Source organism: Penicillium canariense (genome assembly GCF_028826845.1).
Source record: "Penicillium canariense strain IBT 26290 chromosome Unknown utg000001l_segment0_segment0, whole genome shotgun sequence".
Taxonomy (NCBI): domain Eukaryota; kingdom Fungi; phylum Ascomycota; class Eurotiomycetes; order Eurotiales; family Aspergillaceae; genus Penicillium; species Penicillium canariense.
In genome coordinates, this window is record NW_026622728.1 from 7,304,164 (window position 1) to 7,324,839 (window position 20,676).

At 54.9% G+C, this 20,676-nt stretch overlaps 6 protein-coding genes across 6 annotated transcripts; 3 read left to right on the plus strand and 3 right to left on the minus strand.

The window, feature by feature from the left end:
- Positions 1-1,278: 1,278 nt before the first annotated feature.
- Positions 1,279-3,553, plus strand: N7482_002525 (uncharacterized protein; the record flags this gene model as incomplete). Its single annotated transcript, XM_056684650.1, is given in 4 exon segments — positions 1,279-1,593; positions 1,605-1,861; positions 2,157-2,438; positions 2,509-3,553. 4 exon segments carry the CDS (start codon positions 1,279-1,281, stop codon positions 3,551-3,553), a joined length of 1,899 nt encoding a protein of 632 aa, XP_056548256.1.
- A 1,815-nt stretch (positions 3,554-5,368) lies between these two features.
- hexA (putative Woronin body protein HexA) lies at positions 5,369-7,370 on the minus strand (the record flags this gene model as incomplete). The annotated part of the gene is made up of 3 exons (XM_056684651.1): positions 5,369-6,389; positions 6,679-7,008; positions 7,339-7,370. 3 exons carry the CDS (start codon positions 7,368-7,370, stop codon positions 5,369-5,371), a joined length of 1,383 nt encoding a protein of 460 aa, XP_056548257.1.
- Positions 7,371-7,634: 264 nt separating this feature from the next.
- N7482_002527 (uncharacterized protein) lies at positions 7,635-8,688 on the plus strand (the record flags this gene model as incomplete). The annotated part of the gene is made up of 3 exons (XM_056684652.1): positions 7,635-7,760; positions 7,970-8,418; positions 8,466-8,688. 3 exons carry the CDS (start codon positions 7,635-7,637, stop codon positions 8,686-8,688), a joined length of 798 nt encoding a protein of 265 aa, XP_056548258.1.
- A 941-nt stretch (positions 8,689-9,629) lies between these two features.
- N7482_002528 (uncharacterized protein) lies at positions 9,630-13,882 on the minus strand (the record flags this gene model as incomplete). Its single annotated transcript, XM_056684653.1, has 2 exons — positions 9,630-13,709; positions 13,844-13,882. 2 exons carry the CDS (start codon positions 13,880-13,882, stop codon positions 9,630-9,632), a joined length of 4,119 nt encoding a protein of 1,372 aa, XP_056548259.1.
- A 638-nt stretch (positions 13,883-14,520) lies between these two features.
- N7482_002529 (alpha/beta hydrolase) lies at positions 14,521-15,768 on the plus strand (the record flags this gene model as incomplete). The annotated part of the gene is made up of 1 exon (XM_056684654.1): positions 14,521-15,768. The coding sequence occupies one exon, from the start codon at positions 14,521-14,523 to the stop codon at positions 15,766-15,768; it is 1,248 nt and encodes a 415-aa protein (XP_056548260.1).
- Positions 15,769-16,464: 696 nt separating this feature from the next.
- N7482_002530 (uncharacterized protein) lies at positions 16,465-17,016 on the minus strand (the record flags this gene model as incomplete). The annotated part of the gene is made up of 1 exon (XM_056684655.1): positions 16,465-17,016. The coding sequence occupies one exon, from the start codon at positions 17,014-17,016 to the stop codon at positions 16,465-16,467; it is 552 nt and encodes a 183-aa protein (XP_056548261.1).
- Between the last annotated feature and the right edge of the window lie 3,660 nt (positions 17,017-20,676).

Here is a 20,676-nt window from a genome sequence, read left to right on the forward strand (position 1 = left end):
CTGCATATCCTGCAATAGCCGAAAGCCAGCGGGGACGCCAGGAGGAGACAGCAGCCAAGAGGGGAGACCACTCAGGAACCTACCTATGGAGAATTTGATCTTCTTGTTACCTACTAGCTACAGACTACGACAATCTCGACTGGGACTGAGCCTGTTCGCCGTGTACCTGCATCCCCAGCCGCGAACGACCTCCTCGAGTGCCTCGCGTAAGACGGCTCGGATGCCGCACGTGAAGCTCCAGACAGAAACTCGACAGCCACACGGTTATCCCGTTCTGGAAATCATATGCGGTTTATCCTGAGAGGCCAATTCCCGGAAATCGAGCTGCAGCATCTCCAGACAGCCCGGGAGGAAAGTGACTCACTCGACAGGACCAAGTGAAGACCAGCAAGCCTCGAGGCAAGTGCAACAACTGCGAGGGAGAACCAACCTGCAGTGCAGGGGAAACCCACTGAGCCTCCAGAAAGCGCAGTATCTTGCAGGCCCTATAATCGCACCAGCTTGCTGTCAAATGAGCACTGAGCGAATCCCCCTTCTACCCACAGGCTTTCAGCCTCCCTCCTCGCGGCCCACGTTCGAGTCCTGCCTCTCGGAAAATGTAATCCAGGTCATAAATGACACGAGGATTCCGGCCCCACCACAATTATGGGAGTAAACGGCGACGGTCACCGTGCCGATGCTCGAAGGGGTGGAGGAAGAGCGTGCAGGCCTAGCGCGTTCTGGGAGGCGGGAAGAAGGGCATCCTGCGTGGAACGCCATGGTCAATTTCAACAAGCCCGAACACGTCATAGATACCTCAATAGAAATGAAGATAAGAGAATATCAACCATCATTACCTTTGCAGAAAGATTTGGCCCTGCGACACGAACAAGGGGCGGTAAAAAAGGAAGCGCGTCGAGAGGCGTTGAGCGTCGAGAGCGGGGAAGGACGGGCGATTGGATCTTTTGGAGTCCCGTTCCGGCGCTTTTCTCCTTCTCTTCCCTCCTCTGCAACCCCCGCCAACCTCGCCCTCCTCGTCAGACTATGTAGTCATCGGGCTCTCCTTCGAGCCCTGTGACGCCCTGCTAAGATCCAACTGCGATTCTCACATTGCCCTGCTCTCCTCCTGCCCCCCGGAGCTCTCAATCGCGCGCCCAGAGCTTCCTCGCAACTGGTTCTGCTCGAGGCAGTGCTTGAGCAAGCCCACATCCTCGCCCACTCCTCGAATCCCTCTCCTGCCTGTGAAGACCACCTCTTCTTGACCTCCGCCGGATCCTCCCAAGGACCAGTTCTGCCACCATGACGCCTCGTCGCTCCTCGCGAGCTCGCACCACCCAGCCATCTCCTGCCCTCCTTCAACACACCAACTCCTCCAGCTCCTCCAACTCCCTCACCCGCGAGCGAAGCACCCGCTTAAACCATAAAAACCCTTCTCCGCAAGGCTCGTCTGGCCCTCGCTCCCAGTCCATCGAAGATACCGAAAACGGCACGAGAGCCGACCTCCCACACACGCGCCAGCGCCAGCGCGCCCGCGACGACGATGAGGAGCCCCCCGCGAGGAGGACGAGGAAGATCCCGACGACGATGAGGAGGAGGAAATCACCCGGTGTCTCTGTGGGCAGCAGGAGTACCCTGGCTTGCCGCCTTCTCGTCGCGCCGCCCTCGGTCGCGCCGCCGTCAAGTCAGAGGCGGGCCTTCCACCCACGGATTCATCTGATATCCTGCCGGACGACATTGGGAGCATGTTCATCCAATGCGATTTGTGCAAGGTGTGGCAGCATGGTGGCTGTGTGGGCATTATGGATGAGGAGATGAGTCCAGACGAATATTTCTGCGAGGAGTGTCGAAAAGATTTACACAGAATCCAGGGCGAACCCAATGGGTGAGTACGAGAAGAGAGTCTTCTGAAATTACTTTTTGCGTCTTGTGTCACTTTTTCTTCGCTTGATGGTTGCTTGTCGAGCTGTTGTCGATGCTGGCATTGCTGGTTCGCACAGCCTGTGCCGACTCGAGACGGGCGCTTCACTTCATTGCAACGAGAGCTCGCACGCAGGAACGCGGGTTTGGCTAACTTTTCCCCCTCCTCCTTTCCCCATTTCCCCCTGTTTCCTCTGTCTGATCTCTTTTGTTCTATTCATTGGGTTATTCTCGAGGGAGTCACGCTAACAACCCCGCAGCCAGCGCTCCTCCACCTACCTTCCTGTCGCGCCAGCATCATCGCCTGCACCGTCCTCCCGAGCCTCTTCACGAGACACCTCCCGCCGCTCGAGGGATCCCAAGTCGCGAGGCAGCGAGGGTGCGAACCCCAAGCGGCGATCAACTATGAACAGCCGGGACGCCGCATACGACGAAGAAGAGCTGATCAGAAGAGCAATTGCAGAAAGCAAAGAAGACACCAAGAGCATTGCCGATGACACAGCCGCGCTACGGACTAAGCGGAGTCGAAGCGAGAGTGAGACGTGAGTCTTCGCTTGAGACCCAACTCAAATTGTACCGCGAGTCCAGCAACTGACAATCTTCCAGAAACAGACAAGGCTCCAAACGTCCGCGAACCACCTCTCCGTCGCCCACAGCTGCCTCGAAGCAGAGCCTCCCACCCTCCCAGCCTCCGTCCGACGATGAGTCCAACCTACCGGCGACCAACGGCACTCGAAGACAGAGGGCAGCCTCGCGAGGCCAACGCGATAAGGAACCTATCAAGGAACCCGAGGAGCCCGAGCCCGAGGCCCCTGAGACTGGCGCCCGCCGGAAAGATAGACCCAACCGGCGCAAAGGAGATGGTGAGTGCCACCCAAGCCCCTCGGCCAGAAGACGTGCCCATCGTTCCTCACACCCCTTACCCCCAGAATCCGAGAACGAGCTTGGATCCCCAACCAAGGCCGCACCACCTCCGCCACCTCCACCACCTCCACCCCCACTACAAACCGAGCCTGAACCGACTCAGGCGAGCCCAAACACCCCCACTCCTCAAGAACCGACCCCTGCACGCCCGTCAACACGAAAATCCGGGCGTCCCCCAGCTCGGCGCGGTGGCCGAGTCGGACGCAATCAGTATACCAAAGACCGAGACGTAAACGGCAATGGCACCGAGTCCCCACGCCGGGGCCAATCCCACGACCTCGGAGGCGACTCGCCGCGAGTCGGATACGTCGGGGTCAACGGCACACACATCAATGGCGGGGACACCGGCCGGCCCAGCAAGCCGCGGCACATGCACCCCCAGCGCACGACGATGAATGAAATGAAGCGGCGTGTGGCCGCCATACTAGAGTTCATCTCGCGCATGCAGGTTGAGATGGCGGTTGCCAGCCAAAACTCGTCCACGCCGACAGGCAACGGCGACCGCGCTCAGGGCCTGCTGCTGAAGAGCATGGTCGACCAGATTGACAGCGCGATGCCGTCCACGATCAGTGATGGTGGCGAGTCCGTTCCGGCGTTGACGGACGGGGATGGCGATGCGCCGTCGGTGCATGACAGAAATTTCAGTGACTTGAGCAGCATGGAGATGATGGACGTGCTCACGCGCCACCTGCTCAAGTGGCAGCAGGAGTACGGCAAGTTCGGGGAGCGGTAGCGGTCTGCTCGGCTGCTGTGCTGCCTCCCGCACATGTCTGCTTGTGGTCCCTATCAGGCTCCTGTCCTGTCCTGCCCTGTCCTGTCCTGTCCGTCTCGTGCTTCTATCTCATACGATACCCCCCTCCCCCCTTGTTTTATTCCATCTCATCTCATCGCTCACGCCCATCCCATCTCACATCTTCGCCTCGCCTCGCCTCCATCTTGCGTTGTACATTAGAACCACGTCCCCGCTGGTTACTTTGCCTTGCTGGCGTCTGTCTGCGATTACGTCTGCGTCATTTTATATCCTTCATACCGGACCTTCATCTTCATACCGGACCGGCGTCATGAATCGAATCATAATCATAGGTTGATATCACACTGGAGAACGACAGGGAGCCACAATTTGGGCCGGTATTGGAAATGGTTATTGTGAATCCGGTGTGAATCGGTTTTGTGTTTTGCTTCTTCCTCTTTCCGTCCATTCCGCCCCCGGCCATACATACTCCACCTTCTTACTTTTGCGTTGACTCTTATTTTTTTCATATTTACCGTTACCAGTGTTTCGAGGCCAATTGGATAACCATGCTTATGCATGCTTTGCTTATGGATGTGGTGGAATTAGGTTTTTTCTTTCTGGTCCGGTAACTGGCTTGTCTGTCTGTCTGTCTTATTCTCTTCCAGTGTACGTTGGGTGCTTGGGTGCGGTGTTCTGGAAAATCATGGTTTTTATATATGGCCTCTTGTAAGATTGTTTACTGAGATGAAATTCAATCACTGCTCTTCTGTGAACTGTCTAGTTTTTATTGAGGTTTAGACTCTAGGTTACCGTGGGACTAGGTAAGCTTAGGTAGATAGGTACCTATCGGCCAGAATTGATGTTTTGCCCGTGCTAGCTTGGGTGGAAGAGTTGGGTGGGTTGATTCAAGGTGTCGAGCAAATAAATATATATCTCCGCACTACCCAGCATTCCGAGCCACGTCAGACTCCAACCGCATGCCATTGGGTGCAATAGATACCCTAACTGAACAGAGTAAATCTCAAATGATAGGTTGGCATTGCTACAATGTGCTGAAAATAAGAATTGCCTGGGCATGATTGGGTGATGTCCCCGAAGATAGGTGAAACCGCCCTGGATGTGAACGTCGAAGTTTACGTAATGTGCACAACTCGAAAACAACCAAACTACTCCGTACATACTGTAGAAGTGGGAAATTGGAAGAGCAGACTATGTAGCAAAGTTGCGATAGCGGAAGCGGTAAGTTCTAGAGCAATCAATTACCGAAAGCTACAAACATGAATGGGGTCAGACGGAACTGGAGCGCCGAGACGCCTCTTGCCGCGGTGGCCATGTCATAGCCAGCCTCCCCTCCAACCTATCTACCACTGACCCATCCTTCTTCACAGCTACAGCAAGCAACCAAAGGGTAGGGATCAACCTGACAGCAGTACAGCTCTGATTCATTGGCATTTACGATCAATGGCTTTAAGTACAGGGTCTATGCAACCAGCCCGAGATAAACAGAAACAAAGGTAGATGAACAATCCTATCACATTTTCACCAGAGCAGGGGGGCAAATAAATCACAACCGTAGGTCATATGGAGCGAAATCGTAAGACAAAGGAAATAAGTAAACAAAAAAAAAGTCACACACAAATAGAAATTCATCACGCCATGACCCAACTGCAATTCCCTACCAAGCCATATCCCCAGCTTCTACCCAAGACATTACAAGGAAAAAGATAGGAAGATGAGGGAAGGGCCAGGGGCAGACAGTCAGTCATACTCATAGTCCAAGATCTAGACAGTTAACCCCAAGCCAAAAGCAACGATTTACAGACGGGAGCCGTGGATGACCTTGAAGTCAACGACGAGCTCACGGCCACCGTCGTTGATGACGAGGGCACGGACAGAGCCACGGCCGTCGGCGAAGGCATCACGGATGCGCTTGAACAGGTGGCCCTGGGAGATGACAGGCAGGCCCTGCTTGACATCGCCGGTCTCGGTCATGGCGACGAGCTTGCCGTCATCACGGAGGTCCAGGATGCGGTAGGTCTTGTAGACGGGGCCGAGCATGGTCTGGACAACCACGGAGGGCGAGGGGTTGGAGACGAAGCTGGACTCCTCCTGCAGCTGGCGGGTGAACAGGTCGACACCGAGGTAGCGGTGCTGGCCGGTCTGGGGGGAGACCGAGATGCGGATGACCTGGCAGGGGCGACCCTGCAGGATGAGGATGTCGCCAATGCGGACGAAGTGGCAGGGGATGGGGACGGTCTCGCCGACGGAGCCACGGTTGCGGGGCTCCACAATGCGGACCTCCTCCCGGACCCCATCGCTGAAGCGGGCGGGGCCGCGCTCGTCGCCTACAACGACCTCCTCACGCTCATGGTGGGAGAAGGGGTGCAGGACGCGGTCGGCGGCACGCTCAACGCCGCGGCGGAAGGAGTGGTAGTGACCCTCGTCGTCGTAGTAGCCCATCTTGCGAGATGCGGGGACGGTATCACGGACAGTGGTGGTCTCGACCTTGATGTCGGTCTGAGGGGGGCAGTAGCGGGAGGCAGAAGGCTGCTGGAGCTCGACCTCGCGGCGGGAATACTCTTGGCCTTGGTAGGCGGAAGCGGGCTGAGGCTGGTAGGTACGGTCGTACGAGACGTCGACGGACTGGGCCGGCTGGTACTCGTAGGAGTCGGTGGGCTGCTGGTAGCGACGGTCGTAAGAGACGTCGGCTTCGTAGGCAGGAGAGGTCCGGCGACGGTACTCTCTCTCAGTGATGTCGAGCTGGTTCTCGACGGCCTGGTCGTAGACTTGGGGGCGTTCCTCGAAGCGGACAGAGGACTCGCGGTAGTTGGGGTAGCTATAAGAAAGGGAGAAAAAGAGTCAGCCCAAGGCCCGATTAAAAAAAGGAAGTTGTAAACATATAAACAAAAGCAGGAGCTCCGTCACCGCTCATTGGGGGAAGTGGAGTCGGTATTTCGTGACACGTAATTTAGACTGGGGCTAAATCCGTAACCACTCTAAACCGGGATGGGACATCCGGGTCAAATAGTGGCTCCACCATGGCAGCCCAGCGGGTTTCTCCCCAATTCGCGGTCTGGAAAAAGGACCAAAACAAAGCAGAAACAGAAGCAATGACAGAAACGTACCGTTCCCGGGTTAGGTCAACCTCGGCAGCGTAGTTGCGAGACTCGTAACGAGGCGCGTAATTGGCAGTAGCAGTGCGATCTTCCTGCTGGATGCGGAAATCGACTTCTTCCTTTCCGTAGACACGAGGGTCGGGGAGAGGGGCAGAGGTTCGAGTATCTTCCCGTTCGACGCGCGAAGTGCGATCGAGTTGAACTTCTCCCTCTACTCTCGTGTGAGTAGTTTCAGAGACAGCGTCACTCCGGTACGACGACGGGAAGACACTGAAGGGGATGGGGACGCGGGCGTCAAAGTCCAGATTGACTGACTTTGCGGCGTCTTTTCTCGAATGCCTTTCGAACTGTTAAAAACAACTCGAAAGGTAGACAAGAAAAGACTTGACTGTGGGAAGTCTTTCTCGGTGAGAAGAGAGGTGGGAAGAAAAGGGTAGATCGGGAGATTGATCTAAGCTTTCTGGGGGGGATGGAGAATGATGGGGAAGGGTTAAGAATGGAAGATTGGAAGTGCTGAAGATGGAGGAAGAGAGATTCGAGGAATGGAAGGAAGAAGGAGGGATGAGAGGGGCGAGTGGAGGTTGGGTTTATTTATCTCCCTCAACTCGCCTGGGGGAAGTTTGGCTGTTTGTTTACCGCCGCCTTGCCCGATCGAGGCGGATCAACTACCCGAGGTTCCCTGAGGACTGTGATTTTGGCATTCTGGGGCTGACCTTGACCAGCGTGAGGAATTGGTCCCTTAACTGGATCAGTTTTTGGCGGGCAACTACTGTATCTTGATGTTCACTCTGTTCTCTCCCAGATCACTAGGCGGCAATGTGGGCACGATCGCTGGCATGCTGGCCATATCCTGAGCAGTTGTACTGTAGTACAGTAAAGTACATACTCAGTACTCCATACCTGCTGTATCTATACCCAAAAAGAAAACATAGCCCCTCACGCTTTCACCGATTCCCACTGTTCACATGGAGGCTGGCCAGCCCCCCGTCGCAGCTCCCATGGAAACAGCACGGACACCACTAATTGCCATGGCAACGCCACGGCCGCGGGTCGAATCGGACATCGGGGCGCCGATCGGGACGGCTCCACCGGTTAGTCCGGTTCGACCGCGTTTTGGGTGCTTTGGGGGTTTGTTTTGATGCCATCATGGCCACACGGAGGGATGGCTGCTGGTTTACAGTCGCAATGGCATCGCTCGCGGCAGCAGTTGGCGCCGATTATAAATAATCGCACCGCAGGAGTTGCCGAGCTGCAGTGCTTATATTGCCCGTGTGCAAATGTACGTGTCAGGAAGCTGTAGGGTGCTGTATTTATGAGCTGGACCTTGATAACGCCTCGCGAGTGGAGCCCGCCGAACAGCACAGCACAGTCGTGTCCTCCAGTCACTCCAGTCACTCCAGTCACTTCAGTCACTCCAGACCCTGTGTTCTCCGTACTCCGTACGCGTTTACGGTATGGAGACACTGAGCTGGGCGTCTCCACCCTGAACATGATGCATCCAGATCCCCCGTCGCCTCCACTGGCCCGTGTCTTCCCCCAGCCAGCCCAACCGGCCCCCTCAATTGTACTCCGTACAATTGCACCCAAAGGGTCACAGACACCCAATGGCACCCATAGCACCCAATGGCAAACGCCAGAACCTAGTTGCACCCAATGGCGCCCGGCTGCCCGGAGACGGGCATCCTGCAGGTGTCTAGACTGCTCCAATGGGTGGCGATACGCTGCAGTACTGGTAAATACCGAGGCTGGGTGCGTTTAAGACTTGGCGCGGGCGGGGGGGCCAACTCCTCTCCCAGGTCGGTCAAACAGGCGAGCTGGGCTGAGGATCTGAGGATGGCTGGTGGCTGGGAGCTGGTTGCAGGGTTGCTGGAGAGCTCCACTCGACTCCGCCGGTGGATCACCGAGCACGCCTACACCCGGAGGGGAAAGAAGGGAGCACGGGCGCGCCGGCGGTTGGCGTGGTTGGCGCTGGTGCTGGGGCTGGTGGCAATCGCCAATTCCCATGTGCTAGCAGGATAGTGCAGTGCGAGACTGGGGGGCTTTATGACGATGCTCGGCTCCAGCGCAGCATCTAAATCATACAATGATCGCGGCGGGCTCCAATGGTAGCTTGTTCGTGCGCCATTGGGATACGCAATAGGTGCCATCCACCCATGCCCCCATGCCCAATCAAGCAAGCAGATACATATAAGCTGTGCCTGTACGGTACCCTGTGTGGACAGAGTCGGAAGCAGATCGCAGCGCGAAGATATTCCAATTGCCCGCCCCAGATCCAACTACATCTATGAAACAATGTCTATAAAGGACAAAATGCCGGCGCTGCAATAACGCGCATCCGCCCCCGACCACGACGAGACATCGACGAGAGATACATCAGACACGGTATCAGAGCCAGAATGAGAATCAAAATCAAAATCATAGAAAGGTTACAGTCAGAAGAGAGACAGGGTATCAAGTGTATATAGAAGGAAACTCCTTCCCAGCACGAAAATGAAGGATCAGGGCAACGCCAACGCGCGTGGAGAGCCGCCTCAAAACACATGGATGAATATGTATGTGTCCAAGCCAAGCCCCCATCAACCCCACGACGGAAAGGAAAGAATGAGTGTACAAAGAGAAACAGCGGTGATCAGTCGTGGACGAGACAAGACAAGCCACCATAGATAGAGACACACACACACAGACACAGACACCTGTAACATGCGTAGATCAACCATTAAGATTAGATTTCCACTGGGAAGATGGAAAACGGGTTTGGCGAAATCCACACCCCAGCCAGGACATGGCCAGCGGGAAGAATCTCTGCCAGAAGAGACAAAATCGACAGAGAAGGAAAAACGGCAAGCGAGGCATTAAACGTGTACGGTGAACGAATTCAACCATAATGCATCACAAGAAGTGAAACAGAGAGTAAATCACAAAAGTAAAGGTAGGGAGAAAAAAAGACCATGCAATTGGTCTTATTTCCGTAGACCAAAGGCTTTCCGAAAGAGAGGGAAGCGTTTCTTGCGCCCAGAGCCAGCAATCACTACATCGCGCGCCGAGAGACCCTGCTCCTCGGCCGTCGTCCTCGTGACATCCGAACCAGCGTCGTTGACATCTGGCCCAGCCTGGCTCGCTTGAGGAGGCTCGGGCTCTTCCTTAATAGTAGAGATGGTCCCAGGCGCATCACCTCCGTTGACCGTGATGCTTCCGTTGCGCTCGGCATCAGCAGCCGGCAGTCCTGCGGGCTTGGTTGCTTGTAACGGCGACGAGGGGAGGCTCTGGCTGTGCTCTGGGATTGGTTCGGGCGTTTTATCCCTGGGCTCGGGGCGGAGCGGCCAGTGATCAGCACTGATAGTGTTTCGCTTAGAGAGCCGCCTGTTTAACTTGCGTGATGGGGCCGGTTGAGGTGCGCCGGCCGTCACTGTTGTCACCACACCGCGATCACCGTTCACAAAGTTTTCGCCTCGCAGGTGTTCGCGTTCCAGCCGCGACCGCTCTAACGGGGTGTCTCTTCGGGAGGGGCTTTCGACGTCTGCCTTGCGGATGCGATTGTCAGAGAACTTGGGCCTCTTGAGGCCCAGACGAGTGAGAAGAGACGGTTTCCGGCCTCCGGGGGGCTGCATAAGGAACTCCTCCAGCTCTCGTTGGCTCATTCCTCGCTGCTTGGCCACAGCGGCGAAGCCAGACATGTTGGGGGCGTGTTTGCCACGAGAACCAGGCGGCGTGGAAACTGGTTGATGTGCGGCGAGTGCAGCAGCCTGCAGCTGACGTTCTTCCTCAGAACTATCTTCCAGGTCCGTCGAATCTCCGTCGTAGGCACCTTGACGGCGTGGGATACCGCGGACAGGTCGCAACGTGTTGCTTCCGGGTTCATCTTCGTCACTGGAGTCTGCAAATCGGCTATGGAAGGTCTGCGGCTGTGCTCCGTCGCCCTCTCCATCTGAATCGACGAATCGCGAGGCTCCGCGCATAGATTTTGGAGGCGCCTTTGTGAAGAGTGCTCGAGGTGCTTTGTTGTTGGTGGAGAAGAACGAATACCGCTCGTTTCCAGCACCCGGGCTTCGTAGTGTCCTTCGCATCGTTCCGGCCCCCGAGCCAGAGGAAAGTGGCCGACGATCGTCGGGAGAGTTTGCACGGTCCGAGGGAGAGTGCACACGAGGTTGTGTAGAGCTGGCTCTCATCGTCCGACGCATGGATAACGGGCCCTCACTGCGGGCAGAAGGGCTGGCGCGCTTGAAGCTGCTCGAAGAGTCGCTGCCACTTGACGTAGTGCGGCGGAGGGAACTCGACCATTCAGCCGATGCACCGTTGTTTCTCTTCATCTGGAAGGCTGGCCCAAGAGAGACAGGCCGGTTCTTGTCTTTGGTAGCCTTGTTCGAAATAACACTAGGATCTTGCAATCCAGAGCCCCCACGCGCGTCCACAGACATTGGCCGGCTTTGCTTTGTGCTGTCCGTTTGGATGGTACCATTCTGGGAAGACGGGGCCCGGGCGTTTGACTTGGTCGGTAATGGCGAATATGTCGAGTCGGATTCTCGCTGGCCTGAAGGAGAGACTGGAGATTCGCTCATCTGGCGATTGACAGAATCCTGGGTAGGAGTGATGGAGCGAGGGTCTTCCCGGCCTTGCCCTGTGACGCCTTGTGATTGACTCTCAATAGCCGCAGTTCGATCCACCGCTCTTGGAGTGGCATCACGACTTTCGCTTGACGAAGCCATGGGCCCCGTTGAGCGAGGAACTGCTCGACTCTCCACAATTGCATTGATCGAACCAAAGCCATCGCCATCGATGTCCTCAGCAGCGTCACTGTAGACACTGTCCCCAGACTCCCCTTCAGTATCCACATCATCCAGCTGCGGCACAGCACTCGCGACAGGTTGAGGTTTAACTGTATCCGCGGAAGCCGCAGAAGCGGCGGCCTGGAGGTTGCGGTCTGATTTCGAGGCAGGAAACCCGCCCGGAATATGGCAATCAAGGCTGGACCGTTGCTCAAGGATGGGCCGGCCACTGTCTACTGGAGGGGTAGCCGGCTCCACGGCAATAGAAGGCACAGGTAATTCGGCATTCGGACCAGAAAGTGACGACTTATCAGTACGGCTTCCGATAGCGACCCCACCCAGTTTGGGCTCTGGTGCAGACGTCTGCTGCGAAGAAAGCGGGCCCCCGCTGACAGACAGTTGCTCCAAAGCTGTGTTGCCGCGGGTTTTCGCAGGTTCTTTTTGCAGAGCCTTGGGGAGTATGCCTCCAAGAGCATGGTCATTTGAGAATGACAGCCCCGGAGCTGCGACGTCGTTGTCGGACGAACTCGTTGAGTCATTATCGCTGAAATCTGGAATGGCCGGTGCTGGGTTTCCACCATCTCGAATTCCTCGAACGCTTCCAAATGATGGGAGCGCTGGCCTGGGCTTCATGACTTTGTCGAAGTCATCATCACCACTCACGAAATCCAAAGGCGATACCCTCTTCTTGCCGACACCCAGCCAACTCATGCGAGATTTGCCTTTGTTAGGTGGCGATTCGGGCACATTCTCCTCGGGGGAGGTGGGAGGGCTGGCTGCGACGCCGACAATTTCGGCCTCATCGTCGAAGCTCACTTTCACTGGCCGTTTCTTGACACCAATCCGAGAACCTTCGTCTGAAGCCACCGAGGTACCATCCGATATCTCGCTAGGTGGCTGGAAAACTCGACCACCCATTGTGCTGCCCTTTCGATCCGGAGACAGCGAGCTTCCACGAGGGGCTTTCAACGCTGACTTAACCGGAGAGACAGATCGTGGAGGGGGCTGATGAACTTGATCCCCAGAGGCACTGACGGAAAGCCATTTGGCGAAGCGGGCTGATCGGCCAGGGCTGCTGGACTGCTGAAAATGGGCCTCTTGCTGCGGCGTGGTTTCTCTCCCGGCCTTCGGGGATGGCTGAGGGGACGGTTGCGGTGTCGAGACCGCGTCCACATAACTGACAGTCGGAGGTGCGTTTGCCAATCGGTCCCCAATACATCGAGTGGCCGAGATACCAGCGTCCACCTCAACTTCCGTCTCGTTCTCCTCAAACACTGTGGAGGGCCATCGTTCAGGAACAGGTCGGGAGGTCGGGGGGTCGCCCTGTGAACCGCTGTCCGTCACTGGAACTGTGTGATCGATGCGTCGCTCCTGCGAGCTAAGAGCCGGGGTCCCAGGGTCCGCCTTCGGGCTGCTCTTCTGCCCGCTCACTGCTTGAGCTGCAGCGACAGCCGTGCTTACCGAAGCACCTGCGGGCTTGCTTGCACGGCTTCCTTCCATCCCCACTGCATGTGTCCTACTTCCCGTGTTGCCTGAATTTTCGGAACCAGGCTGTCGCATGCTAGGTTCCTCCTCCGATGGCACCTCACGAACTGAAGCCGGGTCCAAGCTCGTCATCTGATTCTCCAGGGGTGATGTCGGCGAGATTGCTCGTGCACCCATTGGATAAGAGAAATTGATCGAGTTCCGACTGCTTGGTCGGTCCGTTTCTGGAACTGTGCCCAAGCTGTTGATTCGGCCGTGCGTCGACGGCAAAATTGCCGGGACACCATCTTGAGCTCGATCCACGTTCGCACCTCGGGCGCGCGGAGATGCCGGAGGAGATCGCATTGCCGGATCCATGCTGACAGCACGACGATTTGGCCCATTTCTGGGTACGTATTTGGGTACGTATTTGGTCGGCAGAGATGGCAACGGGGGCACATCGACAGGCACGTCACGTTGATCCGCAGGTCCGGAACTGGTGGATGGGCGATTGGGCGATGGCTCACGAAAAGTCCTTGCGGTCATCGAGCTTGAGCTATTTGTCCGGCGCAGAGGACCGCTGACACTTGCGGAGCGACGACCGGCCGCCAGATTAGTGGGCGACTGCATTGAAGCCCGTCGGTTGGCCATCCGCTTCGTCTGGACATTTTCCACGGACGTCGGGGTGGGACTGAGAGTACGCAGAGCAGCGGCAGCAGCAGCCGATGAAAGGCTACTCGAGGAGGGTTGGGATTTCAGGAAGGCATGACTGGCGGCGGATTGCGCGGACTGAGACGCGGGTGCAGATAATGGCTAGAGAGTAGCGGGTAGGATCGTTAGCATATTGTACAGGCGGCATTTTCAATGCCCATCGGCGACAATCCATGCGTTGCAGGATGGACGTATAACACGGAGAGGACGACTTGGTTTCACGGCGGGGGGCGTACCTGATGATGGGACGAGCTTCTTTTGCGACGGCCGAACATGATTGCTCAGGCTCCCGAGTGGACGAGGGTGCACGAAGATCGGGTAGCCGGACACTGCGCAAAGCAGCGCCGGGGTCCGAGATTGGAGCGGAAGACTCGGAGGCAGCGTGCGCAGCACCTGGACGATAGAAAGCTTTCGGATGATGCGGCGCGAAGCAGGTATTAAAGGATGCGGACCAAGCGGGACCGAAAGAAAAAGGGCCGGACTGGGCGCATACGGTCGGAAAGAGCAGGCAGGTGTAAGGAGAGAGGATGAGCTTGCGAGGAGTAGGGTGGAAGGGTTCAAAGGGGCGAAAGAATTAAAGCTCGAGGACAGAAATTGAGGAGGGCCTGGTGAAGGGTGAAGAAAGTGAAAGTGAAGGTTACGTGCGGAGAGTAGGAGTGGTTCGGCAAGGTGAAACTTGCGTCATGACTGAAGTGCCTCAGGTACCGCATCAGCAACTTGCCTTGGTACACTCCCGTTAAACAAGCTAGCTAAGCTCACTATAAAATCAGGCTAATGGTTCCCCCGAAGCAGCACTCACTAGACATGAAATGGCCCCCCAGCCCTGAAGTCAGTGCCCTATAAATACTATTACTCCGTACTGTTATTACTCTTCTGCCCCCAGTAATCCGGTAACTATTTCCAAAATTGGCCTATGCCCGAACTCACTGCAATGTCCCTGGATGCCGTGCCCTTACAGCCCCTGCCCCTCTGCGAGGGCGTCTCCAGTCGCTTGATCGAGACGCGCGATCTCACTTTCCATATTCTCGAGTCCGGCGCCACTCCCGACCGCGATCGCCCTTTGATCATTCTCCTGCATGGTTTTCCCGAGATCGCCTACTCGTGGCGCCGAGTTCTACCCCAGCTTGCAGCCGCGGGCTTCCACGCGGTCGCACCAGACCAGCGGGGGTTCGGCCGGACGACCGGCTGGGACACGCGCGCGTATGAGGATGTCGATCTGGCGACATTCTCCATGACGGAGCTGGTGCGCGATATCGTGGTTCTGGTGCATGCTCTGGGGTATCGATCTGTGCAGTGCGTGGCAGGCCATGACTGTGGCGCCATGACGGCCGCAACGTGCGCTTTGATGCGCCCCGATTTCTTCCACAGCGTGGTGCTGATGAGCCACCCCTTCAATGGAAGTCCCACACTGCCCTTCAACACTGCCAACGAAGGCACTGCGGAAGAGCAGCGTGCGGCTGCTGCAACAGGCGGAGGCGGCGGTGCTGAGGGATCTGCGACTGCATCGGCAGTTCATGAAGCTCTGGCCCAACGTGGCCGCAAGCACTACAAATGGTACTACTCAACTGCCCAGGCAGGTCCCGACATGTCTTCGCTAGCCCTGGATGATATGCGCCATTTTCTGCGAGGCTATTTCCATCTTAAGAGCGGATCCTGGCCCGGTAACCAGCCGCGTCCGCTGAAGGGCTGGACTGCCGACGAGATCGTCCAGATGCCGGGGTACTATATCATGCCATTAGATGCTACCATGCCAGAAGCCGTGGCAAGAGACATGAAGAATGAGCCATCACAGGGGCAAAGTTCGCAGTCGTGGCTTCCAGACGATGAGCTTGATGTTTATGCGGGCGAATATGTCCGCACCGGCTTCCAAGGGGGACTGAATTGGTATCGCGTACGCACTGCTCCAAATAGTCGGTATACACGGGACTACGACACCTTCGCTGGCAAGAAGATCGAGTGTCCTTGCGCATTCGTCTCTGGAAAGCAGGACTGGGGGATTTACCAAGTGCCCGGGGCTCTGGACAAGATGAGCAGTGGTGCAGTGTGCTCTGACTTCCGAGTTCTTCGCCTTCTCGATGGAGTCGGTCACTGGGTACCTCAGGAAAGCCCGAACGAGGTGGTGCAAACCATCATTGAGCTAACGAAAGGACTGGATCAGTAGAGGCTTGAGTCTATAGGAATCGCATATCATTTTCGATTGACCTCCAAGAGCATTGGATTCAACTTCTGCAGCGAGTTGGTTATGCTCCCATTGAAGGCCCATTGAATTACATGCGGATCAATAGTTCCAAAATTTCAAACTGTGAATTATCGAAATGAGGACCTGTGAAATTGACGCCGAGCCTAGCCGCCCACTACCTGCTCAGCCCCACTATCCTGCGTCCGCGTGGACTTTAATACGTTGTTTTCCCCGCTTCGACGCGAACGACCAAACGACACCAGAAATGGCAGCCTGCAACCAAATCCAGACTCGGCTTTTCTGCGCGACTTGCACGTCTTCCATTGTCCTCACATCCTCACTCCTCGCCTTTCCATATGTCTCCCATCGTGATTTAGCACTAGACGGCATATATCCGTGCAAATATAAATAGGATGTACAAGTTCCTCAAAACGGATTTAGAGCCTCGTCCATGCCCGGCAGATATGAATACTGAACAGAGCGCTTCAGGCAGCACGAAATTCTCGTACTTTCCTATAGGATCCACCCGGAAAGTCTCTGACGTCGTGTACACCCTTATGGATCGCCGGCCCCGGCTATACACTTAGGGGCATGAATTCATGCCTATTTGCCGCTAACCTGTAAGAAGAATACCTAGTTGAGAGAGATATCATCTTCCGGTCAAACTCTACCTTCTGATCATAATAAATTGATCTCCATGGGAAGATCCTCGCGCACAAGATGCTGCTCGATGACAATGATGATCCCGCCCACGCGAACATGATGTGCCTCTTCTTTCGTCACGGCCAATTCTCCCAGGTAGGCCGTCTTCCCCAGGTAGGCCGTCTTCCCCAGGTAGGCCGTCTTCCCCAGGTAGGCCGTCTTCCCCAGGTAGACCGTCTCTCCCAGGTGGGCCCAAAGGCCCAGCAGGCCCTGCGGCACCAGCGGGGCCAGGTGGACCGGGGTATCCCATTGGGCCATTAACACCGTCGCGTCCAGGTTGACCATTAACACCGCCACGCCCAGTCTGACCATCAAGACCGTTGCGTCCAGGTTGACCATCACGTCCGGGTTGACCATCACGTCCGGATTGACCATCAAGGCCGTCGCGCCCATCACGTCCCGGTAATCCTTGATTGCCTGGGGTGCCTTGAATCCCTTGTATACCCGGTTCTCCACGGTTTCCCGGTTCTCCTGTATCCCCCCTAGGGCCCCTGGGCCCTTCGGGTCCTCGGTCTCCCTTGGCTCCATTATCACCGGCCTTACCAGCCAGGCCTCTTTTCCCTCGGGGCCCCCGGACACATTGCCTGCAAAGGAAACACCAGCCTAGAATGAGTGCCACACCGACTGCGACACCGACTGCAGCTCCTATTATAGCAGGGGATTGCTGTTGACTTGATCCACTCGCTGGCTCAATGGTCGAAACGGCAGCAGATGTTTCAACGGATATTTGTTCTGGTACAGGTGTAGATCCAAGCGTGATTATCGTGGTGTATGTAGTATAAAGCTTTGTGATAGGCAACGTGATAACTCCAATACCCGCGCGTCTTTCATTGTGTAGCAATTTGTCAAATGACATTATACGGTGCAGCCCTCTTGCTGAGCTATGGTTCTCTCAATATGGATATCACCTGCTATTTATTCATGACTTTGCGCACTCCGCGATCACATGGCTGGAATATAGTGACGGGCACGCGCGGACCAGGAGTTCGGCAAATTTTCGGAAGATCATTCCATGGCATGAAGGGCAAGATGGCACAGGCGTTCGGTGGCTGCGAATTCAGTCTAGACACGTGTGCTGCATCGTACATTATGCATCATGCAAGTAACTTGGTACGAATTAGTAGTAGTAGATGGTCTTGAATGGATGCCACGTATACCTGCTTCACACTTCTGTGTCATCCGATAGGGTACTGTTGCCGAAGGAGACGCCGTTTTCTTTTTCTTTTTCGAGCTGTTTGCCATGAGGCTGTGATTCAAGTCATTAATTTACTAGAGCCTCAACCTTCCGTCGAGGTCAGCACGATAGGCTTAGCGCCTCCCCCCCTCCCCCCTCTTGCCAAGGGCTTGAGAGTATCCATGTATACCAGATCTCGCGCGGCACGGCCCGTAACACTGGTACAGGCGAAGGATGGCCTTCGCATTTGAGAAAATGAGGCTGGCGTCACCCCTTCGACGCTGAGGCTCAAATTGGAGAACTTGATCGGGATCTTCTGCATTGGAAGTGCAGATTCCACTTTATGTTCATTCATCGTTGATGGACTCATTTAAATGACAAATTTAGTGTCAGTTGAAGATCCTTCCTATCGTTTGCTAGATATTAGCCCTTTTAGATCTAGGAACATTTAGGTCATTATGAAACCATAACATGTGAAGCAGGTATTATGACATATGCATCTTGTAGAGATTGATAAAGAGCTCCCATTGGTTGATATTTGGGAACGTCACCGGAACACGCGTTGAGCCCTTGCACTTGTAGTCCACGGGCCAGATAACCCTTTATTTTTTCTTTGGAACCCCCCGAGTCAGGAAGACTTGGCAATTCGGACACCGCTCGGCGGACTAAGTTCTCGCTTTCGGTCCAATATGCTTCATGCTATTTTTCCTGCTTTATCTCCTGCGGCTGGGATGCCCCTGCCTGTAATATCGATGACGATGTCTTCCCCGTAAATCGAAGCGTCAGAAAGATGAGATATCGTGTCAATCAAGTCACCGCGTTCATCACCAGTATCTGTGTCGCCAGCAACTCTCAAACGCAAAGTGACTGTGTCGGCCTTCGACTCCCCGTTGACCTCAAGTCCAAAGGGTTGGTCTGCTTGCACGACGCTATCCATCTCGCACACCAAGAACCCGACTGGCGGAGCACAGACAGCAATCGAGAACATGAATCTAAACAGAGGAATGTATGCATGGGCGTATCGCTGGAGCTCACGGATCGCCGTACGTAGATAAGTTAGGAACTCGAGGATAAGCTGAATTGAGTTTCCGCTCCCCGGTCATTGCCCTAGCACGGGTCATATACCTACCTGTCTGTCGTCGTTAAACGTGCCTGCCGACTGGATTTTGCTTGGTCCGAAGACAATTCATGACGTCTAGCACTATCGTCTATCAGGACAGTAACAATCGATACCTTCGTTACCTATATTAGGAGGTTAGAAAAGAGGTGAATTTCCTACCGAGGCGCCCGTCTCTTGTCTACAGTAGAACCTCGGCAAGAGTCGTAGCTATGATTTGCTAAATCCACGGACATTTACTAGTTTTATTTGTTAGATACAATTTGAATTTAAAAAATAAGCCTTTAATTTTATAAGCTATGTAACTTTGTGCAGTATTGATATTATTCCGAACAGAGAAAGGACAACTTTGTTCTATAGAAAGAGTTACCAAACCCTTGTCATCGCTATAAACGATAGCTACACTATATCATTTATAATTAGTGCTGAAGTTACTTCTGCCGATAGTCCAGAAGCTATGCTATCATCTCCTTAACATTCCTCTAGTTTCTAGCGGTAGCCTTGACTACCTCCTTAGTGATAGTGATCTGGTCCCCTCGACTGAGGTAGCGAGCGTGTGTTTTCTAGCTACGAAGAAAGTTGCAGGAGACAAGAGTGATTAAGTAGTTAAGAGGGGCCCAGGCAGCTTGCGTTAATGCAGTTTGAGCCGCCCCGCGGATCAACAATGATCCCCAAACGTGAAGTATACAGCCTCCTCCGCGTCCGCCGTAGGCATCAACAAGACGAATTGAGAAAATCTAGAGGATCCAGAAAGCGATTGCAGGTCGTCTAATCTAGATAGAGCGCTGACATAGAATTCCTTGTTTACTGTGATATCACTATATTATTGATACACAAGGGCGAACCAAACCGAAATGGAAAACAAGCACAAAGCTACACCTGTTTTTGGATTTCCAGAAAATCACGAGCGCCATCGCCGTGGTATTCAGAAAGAAAAAAGAGAAGAATGAATAAGAGAACAGAGAACAGGAAATGAAGAAATGGAAACAAAGAATATGGAAGCCGATCCACAAACACCATCAAGCTGAAGTCGAACGGTCAAGGTTATCAATCAGGTCTACCATGTCCCAGTGAACAAGTCGGATATGGGTCTTGTACTTGTCTTTACGCCCAAAAGTCTTCGTGCATCGCGGTGCCGGGCACTTGAGCGAGCTCGGGGAGATGTGGGTCGATTCGATGTGCCTCTTGAGGCTGCTTTTGGCTCTGAAAGAACCATTGCACCCTTCCCATTTACACTTGAAGCTGACTGGTCGGCTTGGGCTAGCCTAGTAGTTAGAGGAGCCCAGATGGAGGTAAGTAGTAGTAGGGATCGACTTACTTTTGAGTGTCCACCTGTTGGTCATTGCAAGATTCCTGCTGCTCAGCAGCTGTATCTTTGGGAGTTGTCGTCTTCGGTGACCGCCCTTTGACCGGGATAGTAGTGGAGGGCAAGGCATCCAGTGGAGGGCTCGGGGTCGTTACCGGTTGGCCAACTTGGCCCGGGTTCATGATCCATGATGGAGTCCCCCAATAGTTTGCAAAAGCGGGTCCGTGACCAAGGAGCGGGTAGTAGCTACTCGAAGCCCAGGGCAAGAGCCCCGGGTCATACTGAGTTAAAGGGTAGGACCATGCAAACGTTGGATCGAATGGTAACCATGAGTTAGAACGGGAAGGGTAAACTGGTTGCAGATTGACAGACGAACTGTCTCCGTCGCCCTCCATGGCTGGGACTGGAGGAGAAACAGATTCCATGATAGACGCACTGGCACTGGTTGAATTGTAAAAAGGCGATGCCACTGTGACGGAACACCACAATGACACAAGACGTAGATAGAATAGACAGCTGGTCAGAACGGAGCTGATGGGCAAATCTGGGGCTTGGGGTTTCGGTATGGGTATTCAAGTTGGAGTTCTGAAG